The 26,118-nt window shown below is 39.8% G+C and overlaps 1 protein-coding gene across 1 annotated transcript in view; it reads left to right on the top strand.

Moving 5' to 3' along the window:
• MYH15 (myosin heavy chain 15) overlaps positions 1-26,118 on the top strand; it is a 151,789-nt gene that overhangs the window by 80,068 nt on the left and 45,603 nt on the right. Inside the window, 6 exon segments of the mRNA XM_034657888.1 lie at positions 1,890-1,980; positions 4,024-4,413; positions 12,861-12,987; positions 19,795-19,913; positions 22,515-22,566; positions 22,569-22,710. Of these exon segments, the coding sequence (XP_034513779.1) occupies positions 1,890-1,980; positions 4,024-4,413; positions 12,861-12,987; positions 19,795-19,913; positions 22,515-22,566; positions 22,569-22,710 (921 nt within the window).

Genomic DNA, 26,118 nt, shown 5'->3' with positions numbered 1-26,118 from the left:
CGTGGGCCACAAGTCAAAGAGCTCTGGCATTTTAGAAATCCGTGTTTTTAGAAAGGTACAACCTTAATTATAAAACTTTTTCTCTATATGTTGGCTAACTGAACATAATAATAAAAAAATAATTTTAAAAAACCCTTTTTCTCTGAATGGACCTGGATACATATAAAAACTTAATACATGATAAAGATGGCATTTCAAATTAGTGTTGACTGGATAGAGTAGTTAATAAATGGTGCTGAGATCATTAGCTATTCATTTTCTGAGATGAAAGTTAAATTTCTACCTCTCACTATTGACATACACAAAATCCAGTTACATTAAAGAATTAAACCGCTAGAAGATGCAGCATTATTCACAATAGCTAACCTATAGAAGCAACCTAAATGCCCACGGAGGGATAAATGGATAAAGGAAATGTGGTGTCTACATATAATGGAATATTATTCAGCCTTTAAAAAGATGGAAACCCTGCCGTATGTGACACCATAGATGAACCTGGAGGATACTATGCTAAGTGAAATAGGGAGTCCTAAAAGAACAAATACTTCATGATTCCATTTATATGAGGCATCTAAAATGGTCAAACTTGTAGAAACAGAGTAGGATGGTGAGGGCTAGGGGCCGGAGGGAGTGGAAAATAGGGATGTTATTTAGCAGGTATAAAGTTTCAGTTATGCAAGATGACTGAGTTCTAGAAATCTGTACAACAATGTGCCTATAGTTAGCATTACTGTATTGTGGTAAGAGGGTAGATCTCATGTTAAATGTTCTTAACCACAATAAAGACAAAAATCAATGTCGAAAACAATATAGGTGATAAGTCTTAGGTAAAATGGCAGGTGAAGTTTTCTTGAATAAGTGACAAAGACCAAAGACAGAAAAAGAATATTTTGAAACATCTGATGATATCAAATATTTAAACATTTATGTGGCAAAACCCAACACAAATAAATTCAGAACAAATTATATGAGATGGGAGAAATATTTGCAGCAGCAATCAGAAAATAATTAAGAATACTGAAAGGAACTCTATAGTTCAATAGTTATATGAACAGCCTGGAAGACAAATGATTAAAGGATACCACCAGGCAGTTTATGTGGTTTATTGGCCATTTTTGAATCCTCGTAGTTGACAAGATGTTGCCTCGCTGTTAAACAAGGACATTAAAAAGAAAGACATTCTAATTTCTCTCCGACTAGGAAAAATTGAGAAGTATGCTAATATTAAGTATAAATGTAGAGGAATAATCTCATACGGCTGTTGGAGGTCAAAGGGCAGGGTTATATATTTTTAAGCACAAATTTATACTTGACCCAGCGATTCCCTGTTCTGTATCCACTCGAAGGAAACATTCATGTGTGCATAAGGGGGCATGGATAAGAACAGTGTTATTTACAAAAGGAAAACATTGGGGGAAACTAAAGGGCTTATTAATAGGAAAATGGTAAATTACAGCATGTCTAAATCATGGAATAGTATATCACACTTAATTTTTAAATGGAGTAATTTATGTGTGGGCCAACATGGAAAAACCGCCAATGTGTTATTAGGTTAAAAATAAGTTATGGAACTATAAATAAAAACATATACCATATTATACCTTTCACAGTAGAGAAAATGAAGCTATTTCTACTGATATATAAACACAAACGTATGTCAATACTTAGAAAAACTGTCTGGAAGGATTCACACCAAATTGATAATGGTGTTTATCTCTAGGGAAGGAACAAAGATTGGGTGTGATAGCCAAAGAGATTTCAGATATAGATATAATAGTTGAATTTTTACAATGAGAATGAGTTCATGTGTCATTACTGTAATTTTAAAAATATTTAAGCCAAATGTTACCACTCTAAACAATTCCATTTGATGCATTTTTCCCTAACAGGAAAGAACTAGAAATTAATCAGACAAATTTAAAGGTGGAGAAGGAGAAAGGCCTGGTGGCTCAGCTTCAGAACATGGTTAAAGAGCTACAGGTAATCATTTATCAAATACCTGTGTGTAGCTATATGTAGATTCATGAACAATAATTGGTACTTCAGTAACAAATGCTTTGCCAGGGTATCCATACCCTTAGCCTTCTATGGACAGAAGCAGAAAAGAACAGTGGTTAAGAAGGTAAACTGTAGCATTCCCTTGGGAAAATTACTTTTTAAGCTTAGATTTTCTTACCATAATAAAAACATCAATAATTTGTTGAATATTTGTGGTGAACCAAACATTGTGCTAAAATCCTAGGCGTTTATTTTTTCAGTTATTAATCTTCCTGACAACCTTTGAGCTAATATTATTAAATGCAACAGTACATTTAAGTGGTAAGCATAGAGCCTGATCCATGGTAAGCATTCAGTGTTAGCAATTTAATTTTTTATGATTAGTCTTTGTGATTAGAAGGCAATTCTGTTTCTGTGCTGAAATTTTGTTTTGTATCTACTTGTAGTTTCAAAACATTATTTAATAATGGGAAGCTATTTATAAGTTTTAGACCATGCAGGTGTTTTATACTATTTGACCATGTTATAGAGTAATATAAGTATGTATGGATATATACCTATACATACACACAGACACACACACACACACACATATATATAACTCCTTACACATGCCATATGCATATACATCTGTATGATAGATGTATTTCCTTTGGAGCTAAATGTTTATCTCAATAATGTAGCCATTACTCAAAATAATTTTGAGCCTCTTTCTGATAATTATTTTCTGAGACATTCTGAACCAAATAAGAAAGCCAGTCTCACTGATTTATAGTCATGATTTCAAACACAATATTAATCTCTAAGCGATTATCTATCATATTCACCGGGCTTGTCTACAAATGATACTTGACTTTATCCAAAAGAAAAAGACTCAGAAGTTTCAATTTATCCAAAAGACAAACTCTCTTCCCTTGATGATTTAAAAAAAAAGCTCTAAAGATTATTTCTGAGGAAATGTTTCAGAAACATTTGGTTTAATGGTAGTATTGTTTGGGAAACATTTATTGGATCCCAAAATAGCTCATTGGAAGGGGATCATGTTCACTTGGGTGTGGAAGTTATACATTTTTTAGTGCCCTTTCTGTCATAACTCTTCTACAGATCTGGTAGCCTACATGTTGGCATGATCTAGAAATCAGCATTCTCTAGCCATTGTACTCTCATTTAAAGGAAAGGAAAACACACTCTAAAATAGATTCCATCCTTTTTCACCCCTATCCTAACCTACGCCTAATTATTAAAGGCTATGTTAATGAACATCAGTGGCTTCCCTGTACTATAATGATGCTATCAAATTTGTAGAGCTATTTGCCCTTACACTAAAAGGGTTTTGGGCTCTGGGAGTTCTTATCACTGATTTCCTTTATCCAGTAATTCTTCCTCTAATGGTATCAGATTACTATTCATCGTAGCAGTCCCCATTCCTCCACCAATTCTAATTTGTTACTTCGGATTTCCTGGTACTTGAAATCACCTGCAGACTAAGAAGCCAAGTAACCAAGTTTGTTGGAATTGTGTGTAAAATTACATTGATGCTGTTTCTTATGAGTGTGTTGCTTGGATTCGGAGATATTCATTCTAGTCTTCAGATATTTGCCCAAGTTCCCAATAATTGAGATCGGTAAACTAATTCTAGAGGAGTGAGGTATTGTATATAAAATTCATCGTGTTAGTTTTTATTAACTCTCTTTAAATTTTTTCTTGTTCTATGAAAAATGTTTCCTATTGCTTTGGAAAATGCTCTTAACTGTAGTTTCCCCTCCGTGTATAGAATTTAATGAAGTTGCTCATCACCAAGGACTGGGAGATCTGGGGGAACTGCACGTTTGAACTCTGGTCTTTGTACTGATTTGGGGAAAATAATTTAATTTCTGTGTATTCTATCTTCTTTATAAAATGGGAACCAAGGGTGTTATGTGACTTTTCTTAGCAGTGAGAAATATATAAAAAATACAGTGAGGCTCTTCAATATAAAATATGCTACAAGTGCTTTGTAAAAGTCAAAATTATTTATTGCTGCAGATACAGATACAGGCTTTAAAAAGGGAACTGGAAGTTGAAAGGACTACTAGAGCCAAGGTGGAGAGGGAGAGAGCTGACCTCACCCAAGAACTGGAAGACTTGAAGGAGAGGCTGGAGGAAGCAGGAGGCACCAGTTTGGCTCAGCTGGACATAACTAAGAAACAGGAAACAAAATTCCAGAAGCTTCGCCGAGACATGGAAGAGGCTACACTGCACTTCGAGGCAACTTCTGCCACTTTGAAGAAGAGACATGCAGACAGCCTGGCCGAGCTCCGGGGCCGGCTTGAAAATTTACAATGGGTCAAGCAGAAATTAGAAAAAGACAAGAGCGACTTGCAGCTAGAAGTGGATGACCTCCTGACCAATGTTGAGCAGATGACCAGAGCTAAGGTAAACATTCCTAAGTCCACCTTACAGACTTCGGAACATGAAAGTAGGTGGGGAAGGGGAAGAAAAATAAGAGATTGATGACTTGAGGTGTTTGCTAATGGAGGCTACAGTTCTTTAGGTTGCCTAGATCAGGCTTAATCCCAGTGGGCATTGTTAAGATCATGTGGCTATCACCTGAATGTAGCCTGACAGCAGCTTCTGGATTTATTGGAGTTCCAGTCCATGTTTCTTGTGGGTCTTTCTGGTGATGACATGAATAAGTAGACTGGAAAGTGAAGCCACTAGTTGTGTGAGTGGTGTGTCTCTCTTGAAGAATGGCTTTGAATTGGGAACACTCCTGGGGGGTGGCTCAGACACTCTAGTGTTTGTCTCCATGAATGGTAGACACAAAGAGCTTTGCTAACAGGAGAGCTCTTCCCCCCCCCCCCATCTTTTCTGGCATCTCTTTAACCAGCCAGCACTTAGAAGGAAGTTTCACCACATGCTCTTTCTTTGCTGAGCCCATTAATCCATATAGTACAAGCTTTCTGTCAAATGACTAGGATCAGATCACAGGTAATTGCCATCCTACCTTCTGGTATTTGAGAGAAGGCTTATGTTAGGTTAAGCAGAATGAATACAGGCGTACAAACTTTTACTGAGCTTTGCTTTATTGGGCTTCCCAGATATTGTGTTTTTTACAAAGGAAGGCTTGTGGCAGCCCTAAGTTGAGCATATCTATTGGTACCATTTATCTAACAGCATTTTCTCACTCCATGTCTCTGTGCCACAGTGTGGTAATTCTCACAATGTTTCAAACTTTTTCATTATGATTATACTTATTATGGTGATCTATGATCAGTGATCTTTGATGTTACTATTGTAATTCTTTGGGGGTACCAGGAACCATGCCCCATATAAGAAGGCAGACTTAATCAATAAATGTGTGTATTCTGACTGTTCCTCCAACTGGGCGTTCTCCTATCTCTCTCCCTCTCCTTAGGCCTCTCTATTCCCTGAGACACAACAATATTGAAATTAGGCCAATTAATAACCTTAAAATGCCTTCTAAGTGTTCAAGTGAAAGGAAGAGTTGTACATCTCTCACTTTAAATCAAAAGCTAAAAATGATTAAGCTTAGTGAGGAAGGCATGTTAGAAGCCAAGACAGGCTAAAAGCTAGCTAGGCCTCTTGTGCCAAATGGTTCGTCAACTTGTGAATACAAAGGAAAAAGCCTTGAAGGAAATTAAAAGTGCTACTCCAATGAGCACATGAATTATAAGCAAGTGAAACAGCCTTATTGCTGATAATGGAGAAAGTTTTAGTGGTCTGGATAGGCAATCAAAACAGCTACAGCATTCCCTTAAGCTAAAACCTAATCCAGAGCAAGGGCCTAACTCTCCAATTCTGTGAAGGCCAAGAGAAGTGAGGAAGCTGTAGGACATGTTTGAAGCTAGCAGAGGTTTGTTCATGAAGTTTAAGGAAGGGATCTGTCTCTATAATATAAACGTGCCAGGTGAAGCAACAATTGCTGATGCAGAAATTGCAGCAAGTTTTCCAGAAGATCTAGCTTAGATAATTCATGGAGATGGCTACACTAAACAAAGAAACTCAATGTAGACAAACAGTCTTCTATTGGAAGAAGATGCCATCTAGAACTTTCATAGCTAGAGAGGAGAAGGCAATGCCTGGCTTCAAAGGACAGGTTAACCCTCTTGTTAGGGGCTAAAGTTGAAGCTAATGCTCATTTGCCATTCTGAAAACCCTAGGACCCTTAAGAATTGTGCTAAGTCTACTTTGCCTGTGCTGTAGAAATGGATAAACAAACCCTGAATGACAACACATATTTGAAGCCCACAGTTGAGACCTACTGCTTGGAAAAGAAGATTCCTTTCAAAATAATACTACTCATTGACAATGCTCCTGGTCACTGAAGAGCTCTAATGAAGATATACAACAAGATTCACATTGTCTTCATGCCTGCTAACACAACAGCCATTCTACAGCCCATGGTTCAAGGAGTCATTTTGACTTTCAAATCTCATGATTTAAGAAATACATTTTTTAAGTCTATAGCTGCCACAGGTCCAACAGAATCACTGATGGATCTGGGCAAAGTAAATTGAAAATCTTTGGGAAAGTATTCACCATTCTAGATTAAGAACATTCATGATTCATAGGATTCATCTTATCATATTCATGATAAGAACATTCATGATTCAACATTAACAGGAGTTTTGAAGAAGTTGGTTCCAATCCTTCTGGATAACTTTGAGAGGTTCAAGACTCCATTAGAGGAAGTAACTGAAGATGTGGTGGAAATAGCAAGAGAACTAGAATTAGAAGTGGAGCCTGAAGATGAGACTGAATGGCCGAAATCTCATGATACAACTCTAACAGATAAGGAGTTGTTACTTACGGATGAGCAAAGTAAGTGGTTTCTTGAGACAGAATCTACTCCTGGTGAAGATGCTGTGAGGACTGCTGAAGTGGCAACAATGTATTTAGAATATTACATAAAGTTAGTTAATAAAGCAGCAGCAGGTTTTGAAAGGATCGACTCCAATTTCGAAGGAAGCTCTACTGTGGGGAAAATGCAATCTAACAGCATCACATGCTACACAGAAATGATTTGTGAAAGGAAGAGTCAATTGATGCATCAAAACTCATTGTTGTCTTTCTTTAAGAAATTGCCACAGCCATCCCAACCTTCAGCAACCACCACCCTGGTCAGTCAGCAGCCATCAATATTGAGCAATGTCCTCCACCAGCAAAAATATTATGACTCGCTGAAAGCTCAGATGATGGTTAACATTTTTTAGCAATAAAGCATTTTAAATTATGGTGTACACATTTTTTAGACACAATGCTATTGCACAGTTAATAGACTACCTTTTATGAGCACTGGGAAACCAAAAAATTCACTGACTGATTTATTGTGATATTACCTTTATTGTATGGTCTGGCAGTGAACATGCAATATCACCAAGGTATGCCTGTAGCCAGAGTCACAGTCTCCTTGTGAGCAGAATTTGTAAAGTTATCTGGGAAAGAGACAAACCAATGATAAAGCTCAACCTGCATGGGCCATAGCCAGAAAAATGTGGCATTTCTTCAGAGAGACTGAGTGACTTCTCAAATATTTTGCATTAATTCCCTTTAAAAACCTCATTAAGTAGAAAGAAACACAACCACCTTGCTTTTCTTTCTCTCTCTTTCTCTCCACTATCCCTGCCACCCCACCCCTAATTATCTTAGGATGTAAATCTAGTAAGGATTTAAGTCCTCTCTCCTCTATCTCTTCTGAGTTCTGCCTTTTATGTGGACTCATCTTTCTCTCAGCAATGAAAGCATTCTTTCTCCATGCCCTGTAGGCTTCATTTGCTTTCCTCAGCCCAAATGAGGCTCTAGAAGTCCTTACTCTCTATAATCTACTGTGCCTCTTGTTTATCCTCAGGAATTCTTGTTTCTGCACATCTTAGTAGGAAGTCATAGTCATAAAACTGTTGATAGGTTCACCATAAATCCATACTAATTAGATATGAATTTCATACTTTCCAATTTCCTCTAGAATTTCATTGCTGCTCAGAAGTTCTTTATTCTTCTAATTCCCTGTTTTATTTTAAACAAAATCCTCCCTCAGATTCTAACCCTGACTTTCTAAATCCTTTTCAATAAATGATAAGACCTACCTGATAAGATCAAGACCATTCAGTATAACTTCTCTTTTCACCTTATATTTTTCTTATACTCATCTATTTCTTTCTTTCTTGTCCCAGAGAATAAAATATTTTTCCACATAACCATTATTCACCCACTACAAAAACAAACCAAAATAAGAAAGACTTTTTCTCAGATACTAGGAGGAGGAAAGTAAAGTCTATCTATATCTGCCTCTGTCTCCTTGACCAACGAGTATTGTTCCATTTATCTATTGCTGTATAACAAATCATCCCCAAACTTTGTAGCTTCAAACAGTAATTTATTATCATCTCTCTTGGTTCTGGGATTGACAGGCTTAGCTCAGATGGCAGTTGAGACTGCAGTCATCTGAAGGTTTATTCACTCTCGTGTCTGACTTCTGGGCTGGACAACTAACTAGAACGGCTGGGGGCTAGTTGGAAACCTCTCTTGCCATGTGGCTAGCAAGGTTTTTCTCACAGCACGGCAACCATGGGGGACTTGGACTTCTTACAAGGCAATTTAGGGCACAAGAACAAGTACGACAAGAGACTAAGAAGCTGCAATAATTCTAGCGAGGCCAACTTACAGTGCAGTAGAATGATTCAGTTATAAATCACAGGCTAGGGATCTTGACAAAGGTGTGAATACCAGAGGGTGTTGGACATTGGGGAGGCCATCTTAGGAAGCTAGCTCTCACCAGCAGATAAATATATGCCTCACTACCTCCTCAATCCTGTAGCCTCTGCAGTGTCTTTTATTACCCCTGCTTTTCTTAAAAGTATTCTCTTAAGTTGTTCTTTCAAAGATCAGTAATGCCTCCTTTCCTCAAATTACTGTGTCTAAAAGCAAATTCATCACCTTCTTCTGAATCTGGTGTTTCTTCTGGACATTTCTGTTGCTGGCACCCTGTTTCTTCCCATCACCCAGGCTCTAAGCCTGTAATTATTTGTTCCCTCTCTCGTTCTTTGCTTTCCAATCAGTTCTTACAGCAGGCCAATTCTTCACTGTCTTACAGTTTTCCATTCTATTCCCACATGCAGGAAGGACTTTCATTACCTTGTAACTGGACTATTAACGTAGTTTCCTAAATTAACCTTTTTGCTTCTAGTGTTTCTTCTTTTTTTTTTTTTTTTAAATCTATCCTATATAGTATCTGTAAGAATATCTGTGGACATGGCTTTATAGAATCATGTCCCTGCTTAACAGTGAACTCCAAACTGCTGCTTTTCAAGGTGCCCTATGGCCGTGATCCTACTCAACCTACCCTGCCAGTTTCAGATTCCATTACTTTGCTTCATGGACCTGCTATTTCAGCCAAGCTAGAAGGTTTGCCCTCCACCAAATGTCCTTTTTCCACCAGTATGCCTTTTCCAAACTGAGCCCTCTCCCTGGAATGCTCCAGTTCAACTTTCCATATTGAAACTTTATCTGTTTCGGAATCACGGTAGCACTTTTGGGATCCCTCTCGTATTATTGCATCAGATGGTCTTTTAACTTTGCTTAAATAGAAAGCATCTCTAAGGCAGAAACTAGGTCTTATTTTACTCAGACTCACCAAGTGATATGCGTAACCTGTATGCGCAAGTACTAGCATTAACTTTTACATATGCCTCTTGGGAATTCTGTGGCCCATATGTTCAGTGACTATCTAAGGTCATACAATTACGGTAGGGATGGGCCTCAACCTCCAATTTTGTTTATGTTGGTGGGTGGCCACATTCTGCTGCTGCCTTAAATATTTCTTGGTGAGATAAATTGATTCTGTTCACTCTCATAGGCATATACATTATGCTGAAATTTCTCTTGAATTGTTTATTTCATCTTTTCCTGAATTATAATGCCAGGAATGCCAATACTCACTGGTACAGTGGAAACTGAAGCATTTCAAAAAGTATAATATGCTGACAGAGAAGTCCAGGGAAATTTAGAAGTTATGGGCAACCTCACAATTATCTTGATTATTTTGAATTCCCATCGGTTCCTGCATCTCTGGGAGACAGCATTTTTAGGCAGCATTTTAAGAATCAGCTTTAAGATGAATGTACATTATTCCATTAACCTCTTCTTCCCTGGTATGAACACGTAGTGTCTATCCTTTATGCTTAAATTTGAATTTGTACCTTCATGTTACAACCCATTTGAATGATATATCCCTGTATAGGCTACCTTTAGATAAACAATTTCAATGTCTTTTGCAGATCCTGCTTATAAAAAATACATTGTAAATTGGAAACACTCTGCCAGTGGTTAACATTGCCCACGAAATACCTACCATACGAAGCTATGCCTACGAGCAAGTGTCTTTTCTGTCTGCCCAGGTGGCTGCCTACTCTGCACATATACACAGCCCAGCTGGGCTTTACTACACAGGAGTCTCTTAAAAACTGGGGATTCTCTGGCTCCTTTGCTTGCCATTTCCACACACCATTGACTAAGTTGTCTCATAGAGCTCTGTGTTCTTTCACCCTCAGCAAGCAGGTGCAAAGCGTAGAATATTGAGGGCCATAAACAGAAGCACCATTTCTCACACCTGGATGTGTTCTTCCTGTCCCATTTAATGGGTCATTTATTATTGGAGACAACATAAAACAAAGATGGTTCACATAGTTATCATATTTTTATCCAGTTTCTTCCGGCACTCAGGATTCTCGACAGTATGAGTCAACTAGGATGTCAATGTCACATTCCCTTTGTCATTACTACTTTATATAACAGATACTTAGGAATCTAGTATTTTACTTTTTTTTCCTTACCTCTGCACAGGCCATTATCAGTGCAAATCCTAATTCCAACACTCTCCAGCTGTGTGAATTTGGACAAGGTGTTTAGCCTCTCTGACTCTGTTTTCTCATTTATAGAACAGTCAATCTGGACTCTTAAGGGATATTTTGATGAAAAAAAAGAGTGTGCCAACTTTGTCAAATTCCTTTTAGGAGTGAGAGCAAACATTCAACGTTCAAAATGTAGTTAGAGATCTCAAACCATCTAAAGACCGTTAGATTTATCACTACGATAGCTTTTTTCTAGTAGCCGGTGGGGGGGGGGTATTTGAGTGTGCCTGACATTTAACTTCAGGGCTCTAACCTATGTGACGCTGATGACATTGTATGAGAAGCTGCCCATCGAATCTCTGCCAACTGTAGTTGCACAATCACCAGCAAGCCTGGGGGTGCTATAGAACATCTTTGAACTTGAACTACATGACCTTCCTCTTCAGCCTCCAGATGAGCATGCAGACGATTTGGCTCTTTACTTGTTTGCTCATCAGTGGACAATATCTTGACCAAGTTAAAAGTAAATTTGGGGGTTGGAGATTATAAGGAAAGCTTGAATATGACCTCTAGGTAAACTTTAGTGGGCATGTTGGCCAATCTCTCACTCAGGCAATAGTTTGATTGCCTGAAACATTTATTAAGTACCTATTTTGTGTCAAGCACTGCACACTGCCATGGGGATACAAGAAGATGTAATCTGGTAGTTTTTCATTGGGAGTTTAGAATAGTCACTAGTGTAAGCTTGAAGAGAATAATTTTCAACATAGAGTTGGCTCTAGCTGGAGGTCTCCAAGGTTTTTGCTGGTTCAGGGATTTTTCAGAGGACTAAACCTGGCATCTTTTAAATGTCTGGTCCTTCGTCATTGCTACATCACCACAAATTAGATAAACATTCAGACTATTGGGCTCACTACCAGATTTCACAAGCATCACCATTTTCTTGGAATGCCATTGGTGTGATCCCTTCTTTATTGTCTTAATTCTTCCTTTTCTGTAGCACTCATTGTAGAAACAAAGATCTCATGGGACTGTTCTACGGATTGAGATTTAATACGTGTAAAGAGCAAAACAAACAGCTATCTATAGAACTATGGATCTATAGAACCACCAGTGTAATTTCTGATCATATTAATAACAAGGATGCAAACTACAGCTAGATAAAGGGGATACAACCATTTTATGTCTGGCAGCTCTTGGTCCTGTTTAAGAATCTTGAGTCTCAAAGTCACTAGCATTAGTTCCAGGGTCTGGCAGAAATCTGATGGTTGGATTGGTTACTTAAATCAGGTAGAAGTACAAAGGCCAAATGGCATATCCTTTCCACCAAGCACGAAAAACCCATTCTGAGAAATTGGAGTTTAGAATTGAAGTGTTAACTCAACAGGGTTGCCTTGAGCCTGCAGCCTTAGTGATCCAGAGGATGCAGATGCTTTCACAGTTCAGATTTCCGTCATTAAGCCATTGCAGCTCGGATCTATCTACTTTCTTCTATACTGCTTGGTCAGCCCTTTGGATTTCCTTCCTTCTTCCCTGGTTCCTTTCCTCCCCTCTGCATGTCCCCAGCTGTTTATTGAGCTTCTTATATGTGCTTAACCCTATTCTAGGCACTGAGGGGTTATCTGTGATCAAAGAGAATCTCTACTTTCATGAAACCTATTCTAGTCGGAGAGAAAGATGGTTAAATATAATGTCAGGAAGTGATATGTACTTCATCAGTATTTGGCATGTTTCCTTCTTCAGAAGAGCAAAGAATTCTAGAGAGTGTCGCAATACCCAGAGAGTTGGCTTTCTGCATGACACCTCTAGCCTAAGAAGTTTGGAAGCTTAAAGGCCCAGACCTTGACTTTACTGTGTTTGCTGAAATTAAAAGATACAGTTTCCCAAATGTTAGCTGTGGTCTTCAGAGCCGAAGAGAGCACAGGTGTCCCAGGAGCCACACCCCCTTTCTTATGCAGCTAATTCAGCATGGCCTCCATGAACCATATCCAACCCTTCATTCTCAACTCATAGGCTAACTCCGAGAAGCTCTGTGGTCTGTATGAAGAGCGCTTGAAGGAAGCAAATGCAAAACTAGATGAAGTGACTCAGTTGGCAAATGACCTGAACGCACAGAAGACAAAGCTACGGAGTGAGAATGGTAAGTAAATGTGCTGCTTTGGGTGTGAGTGAGCTTCAGTCCCAGCAGCCTGGTGGAGGGATGACTGAGATGATCAATCAGTCACTGAAATGGACTGAGCGTTTAAAGATTCTTAGGGGAGGAATGCAACCTCTGATTGAACCTTGTCCACAGATACACTCTTGTCTGGTGGGGGTTACGTCTGTGCTGGTTTGGGAGGCTCTGCCCAGCTCTCCTTCAGGAAGGAGAAAAGCAATATGCAGTTGGATGAAGCATCTGTCAAGATCAAACAATGGCAGGGGCTGTCCAACCAGCCTATAAGACATGACTTTTTATAATGTTGACCTCATTGAAACAGGCATTTTTTTTCTAATTTTCAATAATAAACCCATACTTTTTTTTTACACTTAGTAAAACCCATAGTCTGTACAATGGCCTACAAAGGCCATGTAATTGGGCCCCTCATTATCTCTTTGACCTCTTCTACTAATTTCCCCATCTCTTATTCTGCCTTGACTATGTTTTGACACACCAGGCACACTCGCATCATAGGGGCTTGCCCTAGCTTTTTCCTCTGCCTGGAATACTCTAATAATTCTCCAGAGACTTGAAGATGAGGGTTAATCAAACAGATATCTGGGGGATGTCAGTATAGGCCTTGTTGAGAAGGTGACATTTGACTGTTCTCAACCCATTTTCTCTCTGTGCTTCTTTGTTATAGTATTTAATACCTTCAAACAAACCACATACTTGACATGATAAATGTGCTTATTTGTCTATCTCCATCTGCAAGAATGTAAGCTTCGTTTTATTCAGTGATGTATGTCAATCATCTAGAACAATGCCTGCCACTTATTGGTGCTGCACAAACATTTGATAAATAAAAAGTAGAAAAATGTCTCACAGTTTATTCTCTACTATCAGCTACTAATGATAGTTTTTTTGTGTGTTTTGTGGGGGTTTTTTTTCCAATCTTTTACATTGTGGCAATTTATTTGGGTTTTTTCTTTTTCAATTTGTCATAAGTTTTTTTTGTATCTTGCATATTTAGTCATTTATAACGGCTGCTTCTCCATCAAGTAGAGGGACTATGGTTTACTTAACCTTCCCTTGTAGCTTAACTTGTTTCTCTATGAACAGCATGTGGCTAGATGTTTCTCTGTAATTAGAATTATTTTTAGGAATATATTTCCAGAGACCAAATTCCTAGGTCAATGAAAATAAACAATACTCTTGATGCCCAGAGGCACACACTTTAAAAAGGGAATAAAGACCATTTGGACTGTATCGCATCCTTCTGCTAGTGGGCACCTGTTTCTAGATGCTAACTCGAGAATTAAAGCTCAATTAAAATGGGCTGGCAAAACTAACTATAAACCTAGAAACCCAGAAGAACGTGTTTTTGGTTCTAGCAGGGACACTGAATAGGACTCTGATAGTGGGGGCACGGTGTATGACACTTGGCCTTGCTACAAAATCCCCAATTTGATCTCTGCCATTTAGGATGTAGTCTGTGGACTCCACAGTCCAGTGACAAGACTGGAGAATACCCATATGTCGGGTCCTGAATGATGTGCTGTACAAATTGTTGTGATAGGCACTGCCTACCTCCCCCTAGTTATTGGCATTAATTTTCCACTCACTTTTTTGATGAGGAAATTAATGGGTAAGTGAGTGAAGTGAAAGTGGGTGTGAAGTGATAATTCTGCTCAGGATGGAGGACATTTTCTTCCTTCCTTTATTCTTATTTTCACCTTTTGGCTTTGTGTGAATTAAAATTTAAGTATATACCTATCCAAACCTCCCCTCCCCTCACCGAGTCTATGTTCCAAATTTTTTGCTGCTTTTTTGCCACTACCACTAGTCTCATGCCGTCCCCTGTCAACATATCACACTCTGCTTTCAAAGCAAACCAGTGGTAAATGTGCTCAATTAAGCCGTGTTAAGTGGGTGCTTGTTCTGTAAGATACGTGATATGTCAACCCCCTAGTGGATTGACATTTCTTCAGACTCCTTTTCAATATGATGTTGTCACCCAGAGATTTTCAGTTTGGCCTACAGAACACCAGTGACCATCAAGATCCTTGCAGGGGGCCTATGAGGTTAAATTGATTGCTTTTTTAAGTTCTTTTGCCATTTATATTGATGCTGCAAAAGCAGTGACCATTAAAACTACTGAAGTCTCATCGTGCATCAGGACAGTGGCACCACACTGTACTATTAATCATTATATTTCCTGATACGTACTCACAGTTCGAAAAAAAAGTTTAAGAATGTCCTTAATGAAGCAGTGAAAATTAATTTTATCTTTTTTTTTTAAGATCTTATTTATTTGACAGTGATAGAGACAGCCAGCGAGAGAGGGAACACAAGCAGGGGGAGTGGGAGAGGAAGAAGCAGGCTCATAGCAGAGGAGCCTGATGTGGGGCTCGATCCCACGACGCCGGGATCATGCCCTGAGCCGAAGGCAGGCGCTTAACCACTGTGCTACCCAGGTGCCCCTAATTTTATTATATCTTGACCCCAAGTATATATCTTTTTAATATTCTCTCTGACAAAATAAGAAGTATGCATAAAGGACTTCTATATTTTTATGAAGTTTTTAAATTTTAATTCCAGTGTAGTTAACATAGTGTTATATTAGTATCAGTTGTACAGCATAGTGATTGAATGATTCCATACATTTCTCAGTGCTCATCACAGTAAGTGCTCTTAATCCCCTTCACCTGTTTCACTTATGCCAATAAATTAAACAACCTGGAAGAAATGGATGCCTTCCTGGAAACCTGTCAACTACCAAGACTGAAACAGGAAGAAATTGGTTATTTAAACAGGCTGATTAATTAGAAGAGATTGAAGCAGTGATCAAAAACCTCCCCAAAAACAAGAGTCCAGGGCATGACAGATTCCCCGGGGAATTCTACCAAACATTCAAAGAAGAAATAATACCTATTCTCCTAAAGCTGTTTCAAAAAATAGAAACAGAAGGAAAACTACCAAACTCATTCTATGAGGCCAATATTACCTTGATCCCCAGACCAGGCAAAGACCCCATCAAAAAGGAGAATTACAGACCGATATCCCTTATGAATGTGGACGCCAAAATTCTCAACAAGATCCTAGCTAATAGGATCCAACAGTACATTAAAAGGATTATCCATCATGACCAAGTGGGATTCATACCTGGGATGCAAGGGTGGTTCAACATGTGCAAATCGATCAGTGGGATAGATCATATCAACAAGAAAAGAGTCAACCATAAGTTCCTCTCAATTGATGCAGAAAAAGCATTTGACAAAATACAGCATCCTTTCCTGATTAAAACCCTTCAGAGTGTAGGGATAGAGGGTACATTCTGCAATTTCATAAAAACCATCTATGAAAAACCTACAGCAAATATCATTCTCAATGGGGAAAAACTGGAAGCCTTTCCCTTAAGATCAGGAACACGACAAGGATGCCCACTCTCGCCATTAGTATTCAACATAGTACTAGAAGTCCTTGCAACAGCAATCAGACAACAAAGAGGGATAAAATGTATCCAAATCAGCAAAGAAGAAGTCAAACTGTCTCTCTTCACAGATGACATGATACTGTATATGGAAAACCCAAAAGACTCCATCCCCAAATTACTAGAACTCATAGAGTAATTCAGTAATGTGGTGGGATACAAAATCAGTGCTCAGAAATCAGTTGCATTTCTATACACGAATAATGAGAGTGAAGAAAGAGAAATTAGGGAATCCATTCCATTTACAATAGCACCAAAAATCATACATTATCTCGGAATTAACTTAACCAGAGATGTAAAGGATCTATATTCTAGAAACTACAAATCACTCCTGAAAGACATTGAAGAAGACACAAAAAGATGGAAAAATATTCCATGCTCATGGATCGGAAGAATAAACATAGTTAAAATGTCTATGCTACCCAGAGCAATCTACACTTTCAATGCCATCCTGATCAAAATACCAATGGCATTTTTCAAAGAACTGGAACAAACAGCCCTTAAATTTGTGTGGAACCAGAGAAGGCCCCGAATTGCCGAAGAATTGTTGAAAAGGAAAAACAAAGCTGGGGGCATTACGTTGCTGGATTTTAAGCTATACTACAAAGCTGTGATCACAAAGACAGCATGGTACTGGCACAAAAACAGACACATAGACCAATGGAACAGAATAGAGACCCCAGAAATGGGCCCTTGGCTCTTTGGGCAACTAATCTTTGACAAAGCAGGAAAAAACATCTGGTGGAAAAAATTCTCTTCAATAAATGGTGCTGGGAAAATTGGACAGCTATATCCAAAAGAATGAATCTTGACCACTCTCTCACATCATACACAAAGATAAACTCCAAATGGATGAAAGACCTCGATACGAGACAGGAATCCATCAAAATCCTAGAGGAGAAGATAGGCTGCAACCTCTTTGACATCATACAGCAACTTTTTTCATGACACATCTCCAAAGGCAAGGGAAACAAAAGAAAAATTGAACTTGTGGGACTTCATCAAGATAAAAAGCTTCTGCACAGCCAAGGAAACAGTCAAAAAAACTAAGAGGCAGCCCACGGTGGGAGAAGGTATTTGCAAATGACACTACAGATAAAAGACTGGTATCCAAGATCTACAAAGAACTTCTCAAACTCAATACACGAGAAAAAACTAATCAAATCAAAAAATGGGCAGAAGATATGAACAGACACTTTTCCAATGAAGACATACAAATGACGATTAAGTTCTGAGCTGAGCTAGCAGATTTTTTCAGGGAACATCCTATTTACTTAAAAGGACGATTGACAAACTATGTTTATACTGACTCAGTTATTTAGCAAATATTTTCTCAAAAGTGAACAAAATGAGCCTCTTGCTTCAAGGAAAACAACTGACATTCTTTGTTGCCAATAATAAAATTGGAGCTTTTAGGCAAAAATCAGATTTTGGAAAATGTGTATATGCCATCATGAGCCTGATGCTCTCAATTCTTAAAGACTTTTCTGATGAGATCAGTAGTGATGTTAACAAACATGTTTTTAAAATATTGTATGAAATATGTCAACATTCTCGGAGGTCTGATTAATTCAGTGAACACATAGTTTTCAGATCACTTCTTCATTACGTTATACAGTTATGTGTGGGTGAAAGATCCATTCAAAGTTTAAGATAGACTCATGAATTTTAATGTGACAGAAGAACATAGTGCAGCTAACCCTTGAGAAATTTCTATTTGTTGAGTTTTGGTGTAGTATGAAGTAATGGCCACAATTATCTGAAAAGACTATGAAAATACATCTCCCTTTTCCAATGTATCTGTGACAGGCTAGATTTTCTAAACATACTTCAATAAAAACAGTGTTTTACAATAGATTTCATTCAAAGGCAAATATGAAAATCTAGCTTTTATTAAGCCAGAGATTTATAAAAATGTAAAATAATGTCATTTTTCTCACCAACTTTTTTGTACTTTTGGAAAATATAGTTTTTCCTCTTAAAAAATTGTTGTTTAGGTAAACATGTTAACACATTAAGATTTTTATTATTATTTGAAAATGAATTAATACACATTTTAAATTTCTCTTTTAATTTCAAATATGTTATCTATTAAACATAAAATCCATGTAAACAAAATTTCTTTGGGGTCCCCAATAAATTTTAAGCATATAAAGTGTTTCTGAGACCAAAAAGTTTGAGAATTGCTACTTTAGCCCAAACAGATGCTTTCTTATAATGCTAAGAGTTTTAGAACTTGTTTATAGCAAGAGGTATAGGGGTCACAAATATTATGGGCTTTTAGTGCAGCACTAATTACCCTATAGAAGCAACTGCCTCTGCCCAGGATTGGCTCAGGATTTGGTACCATTGCTAATCACCAAGGCATTGCTGTCCTATCATCAGGAAAAGAGACAGAGAGGGTAGACTACTGTATAATGAAATTACCCCCTGTCATGGTCCTATCCTCCACTATTTAATGACTATTTTTAATATTTATTTAGCAGTTAGTCTACAGAACACATTCACATTGGTGAAAACACTTTAGTCACAAAACACATTCATTTAATTTCCATTAACAATTTTTTAGAGATTTTTATGTATTTATTTTAGAGAGTGTGCAAGCAGGGGGTGGGGGTCAGAGGGAGAGAGAGAGGAGAGAATCTAAAGCAGACTCTGCCATGAACACAGAGCCTGACACAGGGCTCGATCTCATGATCCTGAGATCATGACCTGAGCCGAAACCAAGAGTCAAACGCTTAACTGATTGAGCCACCCAGGCACCCCAACAACTTTTATTGTTATCCTCATTTTACAGATGAGGCAAAGAAGTTGTAATCACCTAAAGATTATATAGTCAGAAATTGGTAGAGCCACATAAGATAAACAAGGGAGCATAACACAGAAGGAATGTGTTTTCAGGCTTAAAAACTTAATTTGAATCTACTTCCACTGGCCATAAATGTTTGTGTCTCAATCAGATATAAGTTAGTTGCCCTGTTTCCCCCTCTGTAAAGTGGGTAATTAAGGAGTTGTGGAAATTAAGCTGGATAGTAACACCTGCTGCATAGAAGAGACTCAGTATATGGTAGCTCGTACTACCTGTTATTGACCCAAACTTACTGCTAAAAATCAGTTCTTTATCAGGGCTCTTTCGTGCATCCCGGAACATATTGTTGCCATGGCTTTGCTGATAACTGGACTCTCAGACCCTTGCTAAATATTAAAAATGTGTGTTAGGAGTCATGGTGATTGTCCTTCAAGTGAACAAGTTACGGGAGAAGGCGGTGGATGGGGAGGAAGGTGTGATTAGCCCACTTTGTGAAATCTCTCTGTAGGAGAGTTCCTGAGCAGGTTGGAAGCAAAGGAAGCTCTCGTAAACCAACTTTCCAGGGAAAGGAGCAACTTCGCTCGGCAGATAGAAGAACTGAAAGGGCAACTGGAAGAGGAATCCAAAGTAAGGCATCTATTATTTCTCCCCAGAAGCTTGCCTGTGTGTGAAAAAAGAAAAAAAAATAGTGCTCGATGGGTCAGCCTCAATATCTCCTCCTATAAGAGAGAGGAAAGTGCCCCTGAAGTTATGGGGAAAAGAACATGGTGGACCGTGTATGTGCCAGGAAGCAACTTCATCACTGAGGGATCTCCCTCAGTGACTCAAATTGCTTGTCTGGTTTGTCAGATTTAGCTAGAGCAGGCAAACTGTGTGTTTCCGTTTTGTGTTATGACGTGAACAGGAAGTCAGTGAGGCTCTTTATGGATCTTTGATTCTGAATTGCACCAAGAAGTGGAATTAAATAAGAGACCAGAATGAAATAAATGGGGCTGGCTTAGTTCAATACCACTTTTAAGTTGTCAATAACCTATACATATTGGTCATTTCTTCCCAAGAGGATATATAATGATGCTAGTAGGTGACGCCAGTGAAAGTGGCCCTTTAAGGTGAAAGCAGAGTGACTAAGGTGAAAGAGAAATCCTTTGAGCTCTGATATGTCAAGTTAATTCTTAGTTCATCTTCGAGGCATCTTGTTACTGACACCCCATAGCGCCTCACTTGTAGGTAATCTCCCTGCAAAGTCATCTACTCTGGGGTGCAGGTCATGAGACTATAGACTTCTGTTCTTAAATATTTTATTCCATTCCCTCCACTCTCCTGATTTTCTATATTATACGTGTGTTTTCAAATGACTACCATGGTTGTGCACCAGACCTTCTGCTAAATACTTCTCTCATGTTATCTCAATCTTCATAGAAGTCCTAGGGAACAGGTAGAATTATATCTTTTTACATGAAGAAACCAAGGCTCTGAGAAGAAAAATAACATGCCCAAGGTCATATAGCTAGTAGTAGAGCGCGAAGGAATTGGTGCCGGTAGTGAGATGACTTAATTTAGACTTTGGAAGATCTCTCTGGCTGACTTCCCAGTGGCTTCCAGCTGGCCTCAGAGGCCCCTTTGCTTTGGCTCCAGCATCCTCCTGCGACCTTACGTCAGACGTCTGCTTCCCTCATTTCCTCCCCTCCAGCTGCCCAGGCCTCCTCTCTGCCTCTTATACAAGCCACCATTGCTCCTGCCATAGGACTTTCATAGCCGCTCTTTCCACGGTGTTCGGGCCCTTCCTCAAGGCCTTTGCGCAGTGATGTGAAGGAGCCAAAGATCCGGCATCGTCATTTTGTTTTAGTCCCTTACTGCTGTCAGCATTAAAACATTTAATTTGTTTATATGTTCATTTTGTGTATCCTCTCACCCCTTTATGGCTCCTTAGGGCAAAGACTTTATCTTCATCTCACTTCTGTAAACACTAATGCCTTGAACAGGTGCTCAATGAAGATGTAAGAGGGGTAGGGCCACAATTTAAAGCCAATTTTATTGGATTTCAAAACCTGTGTCCTTCTCAGGGTCACTGTGTATTGCTGTTCTGTCAAAGCTGCCCAAGGCTGCCTGGCTGAGGCTGCCGTTAACGAGGTCTTGTGCTTCCAGAACTGCATCCACGGACCAAGGAGATGCTTTTTCTTATTTGCAGAAAGGACCCATGAGGACTGGCACACACTCCACTAGACTGGGTTCTTCCCACTAGACTGGGTTCCCTCTTGGGAATGATGCTTCTAGGTTAACCAGACCACCATGTAAGTGACAGAAATGTTCACTAAACTCAGCTCTGCTGTCCAAAAACCACAGTAGCCACTACTGCACCACAGGGGGCTGTGTGAACTTAAATTTATTTAAATTAAAACTAAAATTCACTAGTGACCACAGAGTGTACTAAGCACATATTGAGTGTTCAATAGTTACATGTGGCTATGGTTACCATATTGGATGGTGCATGTATAAAACATTTTCTTTTTTGAATAAAGATGGATTTATTTATTTGAGAGAGAGCGCATGCAAACACAAGCAGGAGGGGCAAAGAGAGAGGGAGAGAGAATCTCCAGCAGACTCCATGTTGAGCAGGGAGCCTGACGCAGAGCTCCATCTCACAACTCTGAGATCATGACCTAAGCCAAAACCAAGAGTTGGACAATTAAACGACTGTGGCACCCAGGTGCCCCTAAAATATTTTCATCTATAGAAAGTTCTATTGGATGGTGCTGTTTTAAAGTGATCAGTGATAGTGTTCAGAGATTTACATGTGAAATAAAAGATTTTGCTTTTTCATCGATGAATGAAAAGCTGGACCAAATCTCAGTGATCCTTTTTAGTCCAAATAAGATCTCAGTCTTAGCTAGTGGTAACTATGACTCTTCCTGCCTAAATGATAGGGAATGTTCTTGCTACCTTTGCATTCCCCACTATTTCCAGAACCTGCCAGTTGCTGAAGCCCACATAGTCAGGCAGGCATTTCCTGAAATAGAACACTGTTCCCCGTCGTAACAGCAGCAATTAGATACTCGATCCTTTCTCGTCCCAAATTCTTTCCCTGGTATTATCTTACTAGGTTCAGGTTCAGCTTGAATTTGTGGCAGGTTGTTATTAACCTTATCTAAAAAAAAAAGATGTCACCTCCAAGCCCTTCGTTTTTAATGGTAGCGATGCCCTTTTTTAATGTGTGTTGTGTCTGTGAAGTCACAGAGTGCCCTGGCACAGGCCCTGCAGTCAGCCAAGCGTGACCATGACCTTCCCAAGAGCAGTATGAGGAAGAACGAGAGGCCCAGGCCGAGCTGCTCCGGGCTCTCTCCAAAGGCAACAGTGAAATGGTGCAGTGCAGAATGAAGTATGCAGACGACATCACCCAGAGGACGGAGGACTTGGAGGAGGCCAAGTGAGTGGGGCAAGGCACACCTGAACCCAGAGGTAGTTATCCAGCAGGGGATGGGGAGAGTGGCCGTGTCTTAAAGGCCTCATGTAGACATTGAACAAATCGCTACCGGTGCGTGAATAAGCCCAAGACCAAAGCTGAAACAGCCACTGCTGGCAAGGAGCACATGCTCTGCTGGGGCTAAAACATAACAATTATAGGGGCGCCTGGGTGGCACAGCGGTTAAGCGTCTGCCTTTGGCTCAGGGCGTGATCCCGGCGTTATGGGATCGAGCCCCCACATCAGGCTCTTCCTCTATGAGCCTGCTTCTTCCTCTCCCACTCCCCCTGCTTGTGTTCCCTCTCTCGCTGGCTGTCTCTCTCTCTGTCGAATAAAGAAATTTAAAAATCTTAAAAAAAAAAAACATAACAATTATAATAGAGTAATAAAGAGTAGAAAGATGTCCTGGTGAAAGAGAGGAGGCTCTTTCAGGCACAAGTCACGTTCACAGAAGACGTGACTTGGAGCTAGGGCTGGAAAATGGGCTCGCCTGGAGAACCCTGTGCTTAATAATGAACAGCAAGATAATCGCGCCCGTGTGTGTGTGCACGTGTCCACACATGAAAGTCAAGGATGTCTCTGGTCTACAACTTGAAGACTACAAGGTGCTCTGTGAAGATGGACAGAGATGGCTGGAAACATATCAGGATCTGACGTCATGCCTTAAGGGCCAAAAGTTTCTTTGAAAAGAAGTCCGCCTCAGACCACCTCTAAGGTTAGAACATCAGTTTTACAGCCAACACTACATAAAGGCTTTAGAAGTCCTTCTCAGGAACTACAGGAGCTTGGGGCCTAGATGAATCAAGACCTGGTCCCAGGCTGTAGAACTGAAGCATTTTGTTCAGAGATCAAAGGACTGTGTCAATCTGAGAGAAAGTGTCAAGCCAAGCCCAGCTTTAGAGTCAGTAAAGGGTTACTCAAAACAATGTGGCCCTGGCTTGGCAGCTTAGTGGAACTTCAGGGCAGAACAATCCAGTTCTCTTTAGTTTCAACCAAAAATACTGTTTTTCAGTTCTTCACCCAAATCTTTGAGAGACATGGCTGTGCACTTGTTCCACAGTCGCTATGTCCTGTTCCTGGAGGGGTACCCAGTGATCCGTCTCTGAAGTCGCAGTAACTTAAAAAGGGCTTTGGGATGACGGATACTAAGAATACCTGTGGTAGATGTTTGAAGAATGCTGGGCCACAGAAAAATGGGGCTTTGAACTGAAATGGCTCCTCACATTGGAAATAGGGCATTTGCTTCTAAAGTAAGATTTTTTTTTTCCTGCTCTGATGGAAGAATGCGGGTGAAAGTACCTACCAGTCACAGTGTTTGCAGGTTTCTTTGGGAGGGGTAGAAAAGAGGGAAAGTTTATAGACTGTTTATGACCACATGGATTTGTTGAGCTCACAGATTGTTGTACTGAGAGTATAGTGGACAACATGGTAATATCTGAACAACTTTTCTGCTTTAAACTTACTGTTTTTTGTTTTTTTGAGAGAGAGAGAGCTTGTGTGTGAGAGTTGGAGGGGTAAGAGAGGGTGGACAGAGGGAGAGAGAGAATCCTAAACAGGCTCCACAGCCAGCATAGAGCCCCATGCGGGACTCCATCTCCTGACCCTGAGGTCATGACCGGAGCCAAAATCAAGAGTCAGTTGTATAACTGACTGAGCCACCCAGGCGCCCCAAAACTTAATTGAATATCAAATAAATAAAATGTTGTCTATATTACACTCTAGGGAGGCAGAACTACAAAAAAAAAAAAACAAAAAACAAGGATTCTATTTTTTTTTAATTGGCTTCACAGGATGAGCTAGTTTAGCTGAATCAAGCTCAACTGAGACCCAGTTGACTGTTTCTGAATTTCACATTCCCCAAGAATAGGGATTTGGTTTCTTAATCTTTCACATCTTGCAGATTCTAGTACTGAGTAAGAAGTTATGGTTGGCAAATTGAGGAACGAATGGTAGCTGGTATGAAAGGTAGACGATATTATCAGTGAAATGAGGGTGAGCAACTGTCCGTTCTGCCCGACGAAGTTGTGGGCTTGCTGATTTTGGCACTGATGGCCCCGTGTCCTTAGTCCTTCTGCACATTTGGTCACCCAAAGTAAAATCACTATTTCTGGTGCCAATTGAGTATTTCTAAAGTAGTTAAAATACATGTAATTATTTTATAAGGCCCCTGTTTTAGGTGGAGTAAAGCATCAGGATCTCCTTTTTGCTCCAGCTTTTTTGAGATGTAATTGGCATTTGTATATATATTGACATTGTCTTGCTGGGACAAAGTCTAGATCCCTCTGGGCCACAGACTCCTGTATACCATTAGATATGTTTAGGTTATACAATGTGATGATTTGATATATGTACGTATTGCAAAGTCTTTGCTATAACGTCGTTAGTTTAACACATCCTCTACGCTACGTAATTACAATTTGTTGTTACTGTGGTGAAACCATTACTCTCACAGCAACTTTCAAATATAAAGACAGGATTGTTAACTATAGTCACTATGCAGCTCTTCTTGGGTGCCTGGGTGGCTCAGTCAGTTGAGCGTCAGACTCTTGGTTTTGACTCAGGTCATGATCTCAGGGACTTGGGATCAGGGCTCCGTGCTTGGCGGGGAGTCTGCGGGAGATTCTCTCTCTCTCCCTTTCCCTCTTCCCTTCCCCCCACTTGCACGCATGCTCGCTCTCAAATAAATAAATCTTAAAAAAAAAATCTCTTGACATTTAAGGAAAATGAAGCAAAGATGTGAAGTTACTACGGTTAGAAAGCCAGTGAGCAAGGAATAGTTGTTAGAGCGCAGATCCCTCCTGGATACTGAGCAGAGATTGGTTTTTGCAGGATTCCACCGAAAAGGGGGCTTTATGACCGCATTAGTCTGATGGGCTACTTGTGTGGCACATGTTCATTCCTGAGGATCTTTTTCTGTTTAATAAGAGTAGATCAGAAAGAGCTTTGGTACGCACAGTACCTTTCACCTAAGAAGTGTGAGGACCGAGTAAGAATGGGGCTGCCGGCATCCCTGCGGGAGATGGGAGCAAGAGAACACATTTCATCCATTAGAAAGCCTCAGGGCACTGCGCTGTGGGGGCGATGGAGGAAGCACTCTAATAAACCACTTCATCTCAGAGGAGGCTGGAGGGACAACGGCAGGTGCTGGAGTCGCCCCTGAAAGCGGTGGGACCTGTGAAGTGAGCCTAACAGTGGGATGGACTTGAGCATATAAATCTGAGAAGAGCCGCTGAGGTGCAGAAGAAATTCAGAGAAAAGACAGAATGTTGGGCTGTTTAGGGGCCACAGGATCAGGGGAGAGAGAATGAGCGGGAGAGAACCAAAGAATGGTGCTTGGAAACAGTGCAAGGGTATCTTTAAAGACAGGATGTG

Source organism: Ailuropoda melanoleuca, chromosome 1 (assembly GCF_002007445.2).
Source record: "Ailuropoda melanoleuca isolate Jingjing chromosome 1, ASM200744v2, whole genome shotgun sequence".
In the NCBI taxonomy this organism is placed as follows: domain Eukaryota; kingdom Metazoa; phylum Chordata; class Mammalia; order Carnivora; family Ursidae; genus Ailuropoda; species Ailuropoda melanoleuca.
The sequence above is the reverse complement of the archived record's forward strand: the minus strand, read 5'-3'. Positions and strand labels throughout refer to the sequence as shown.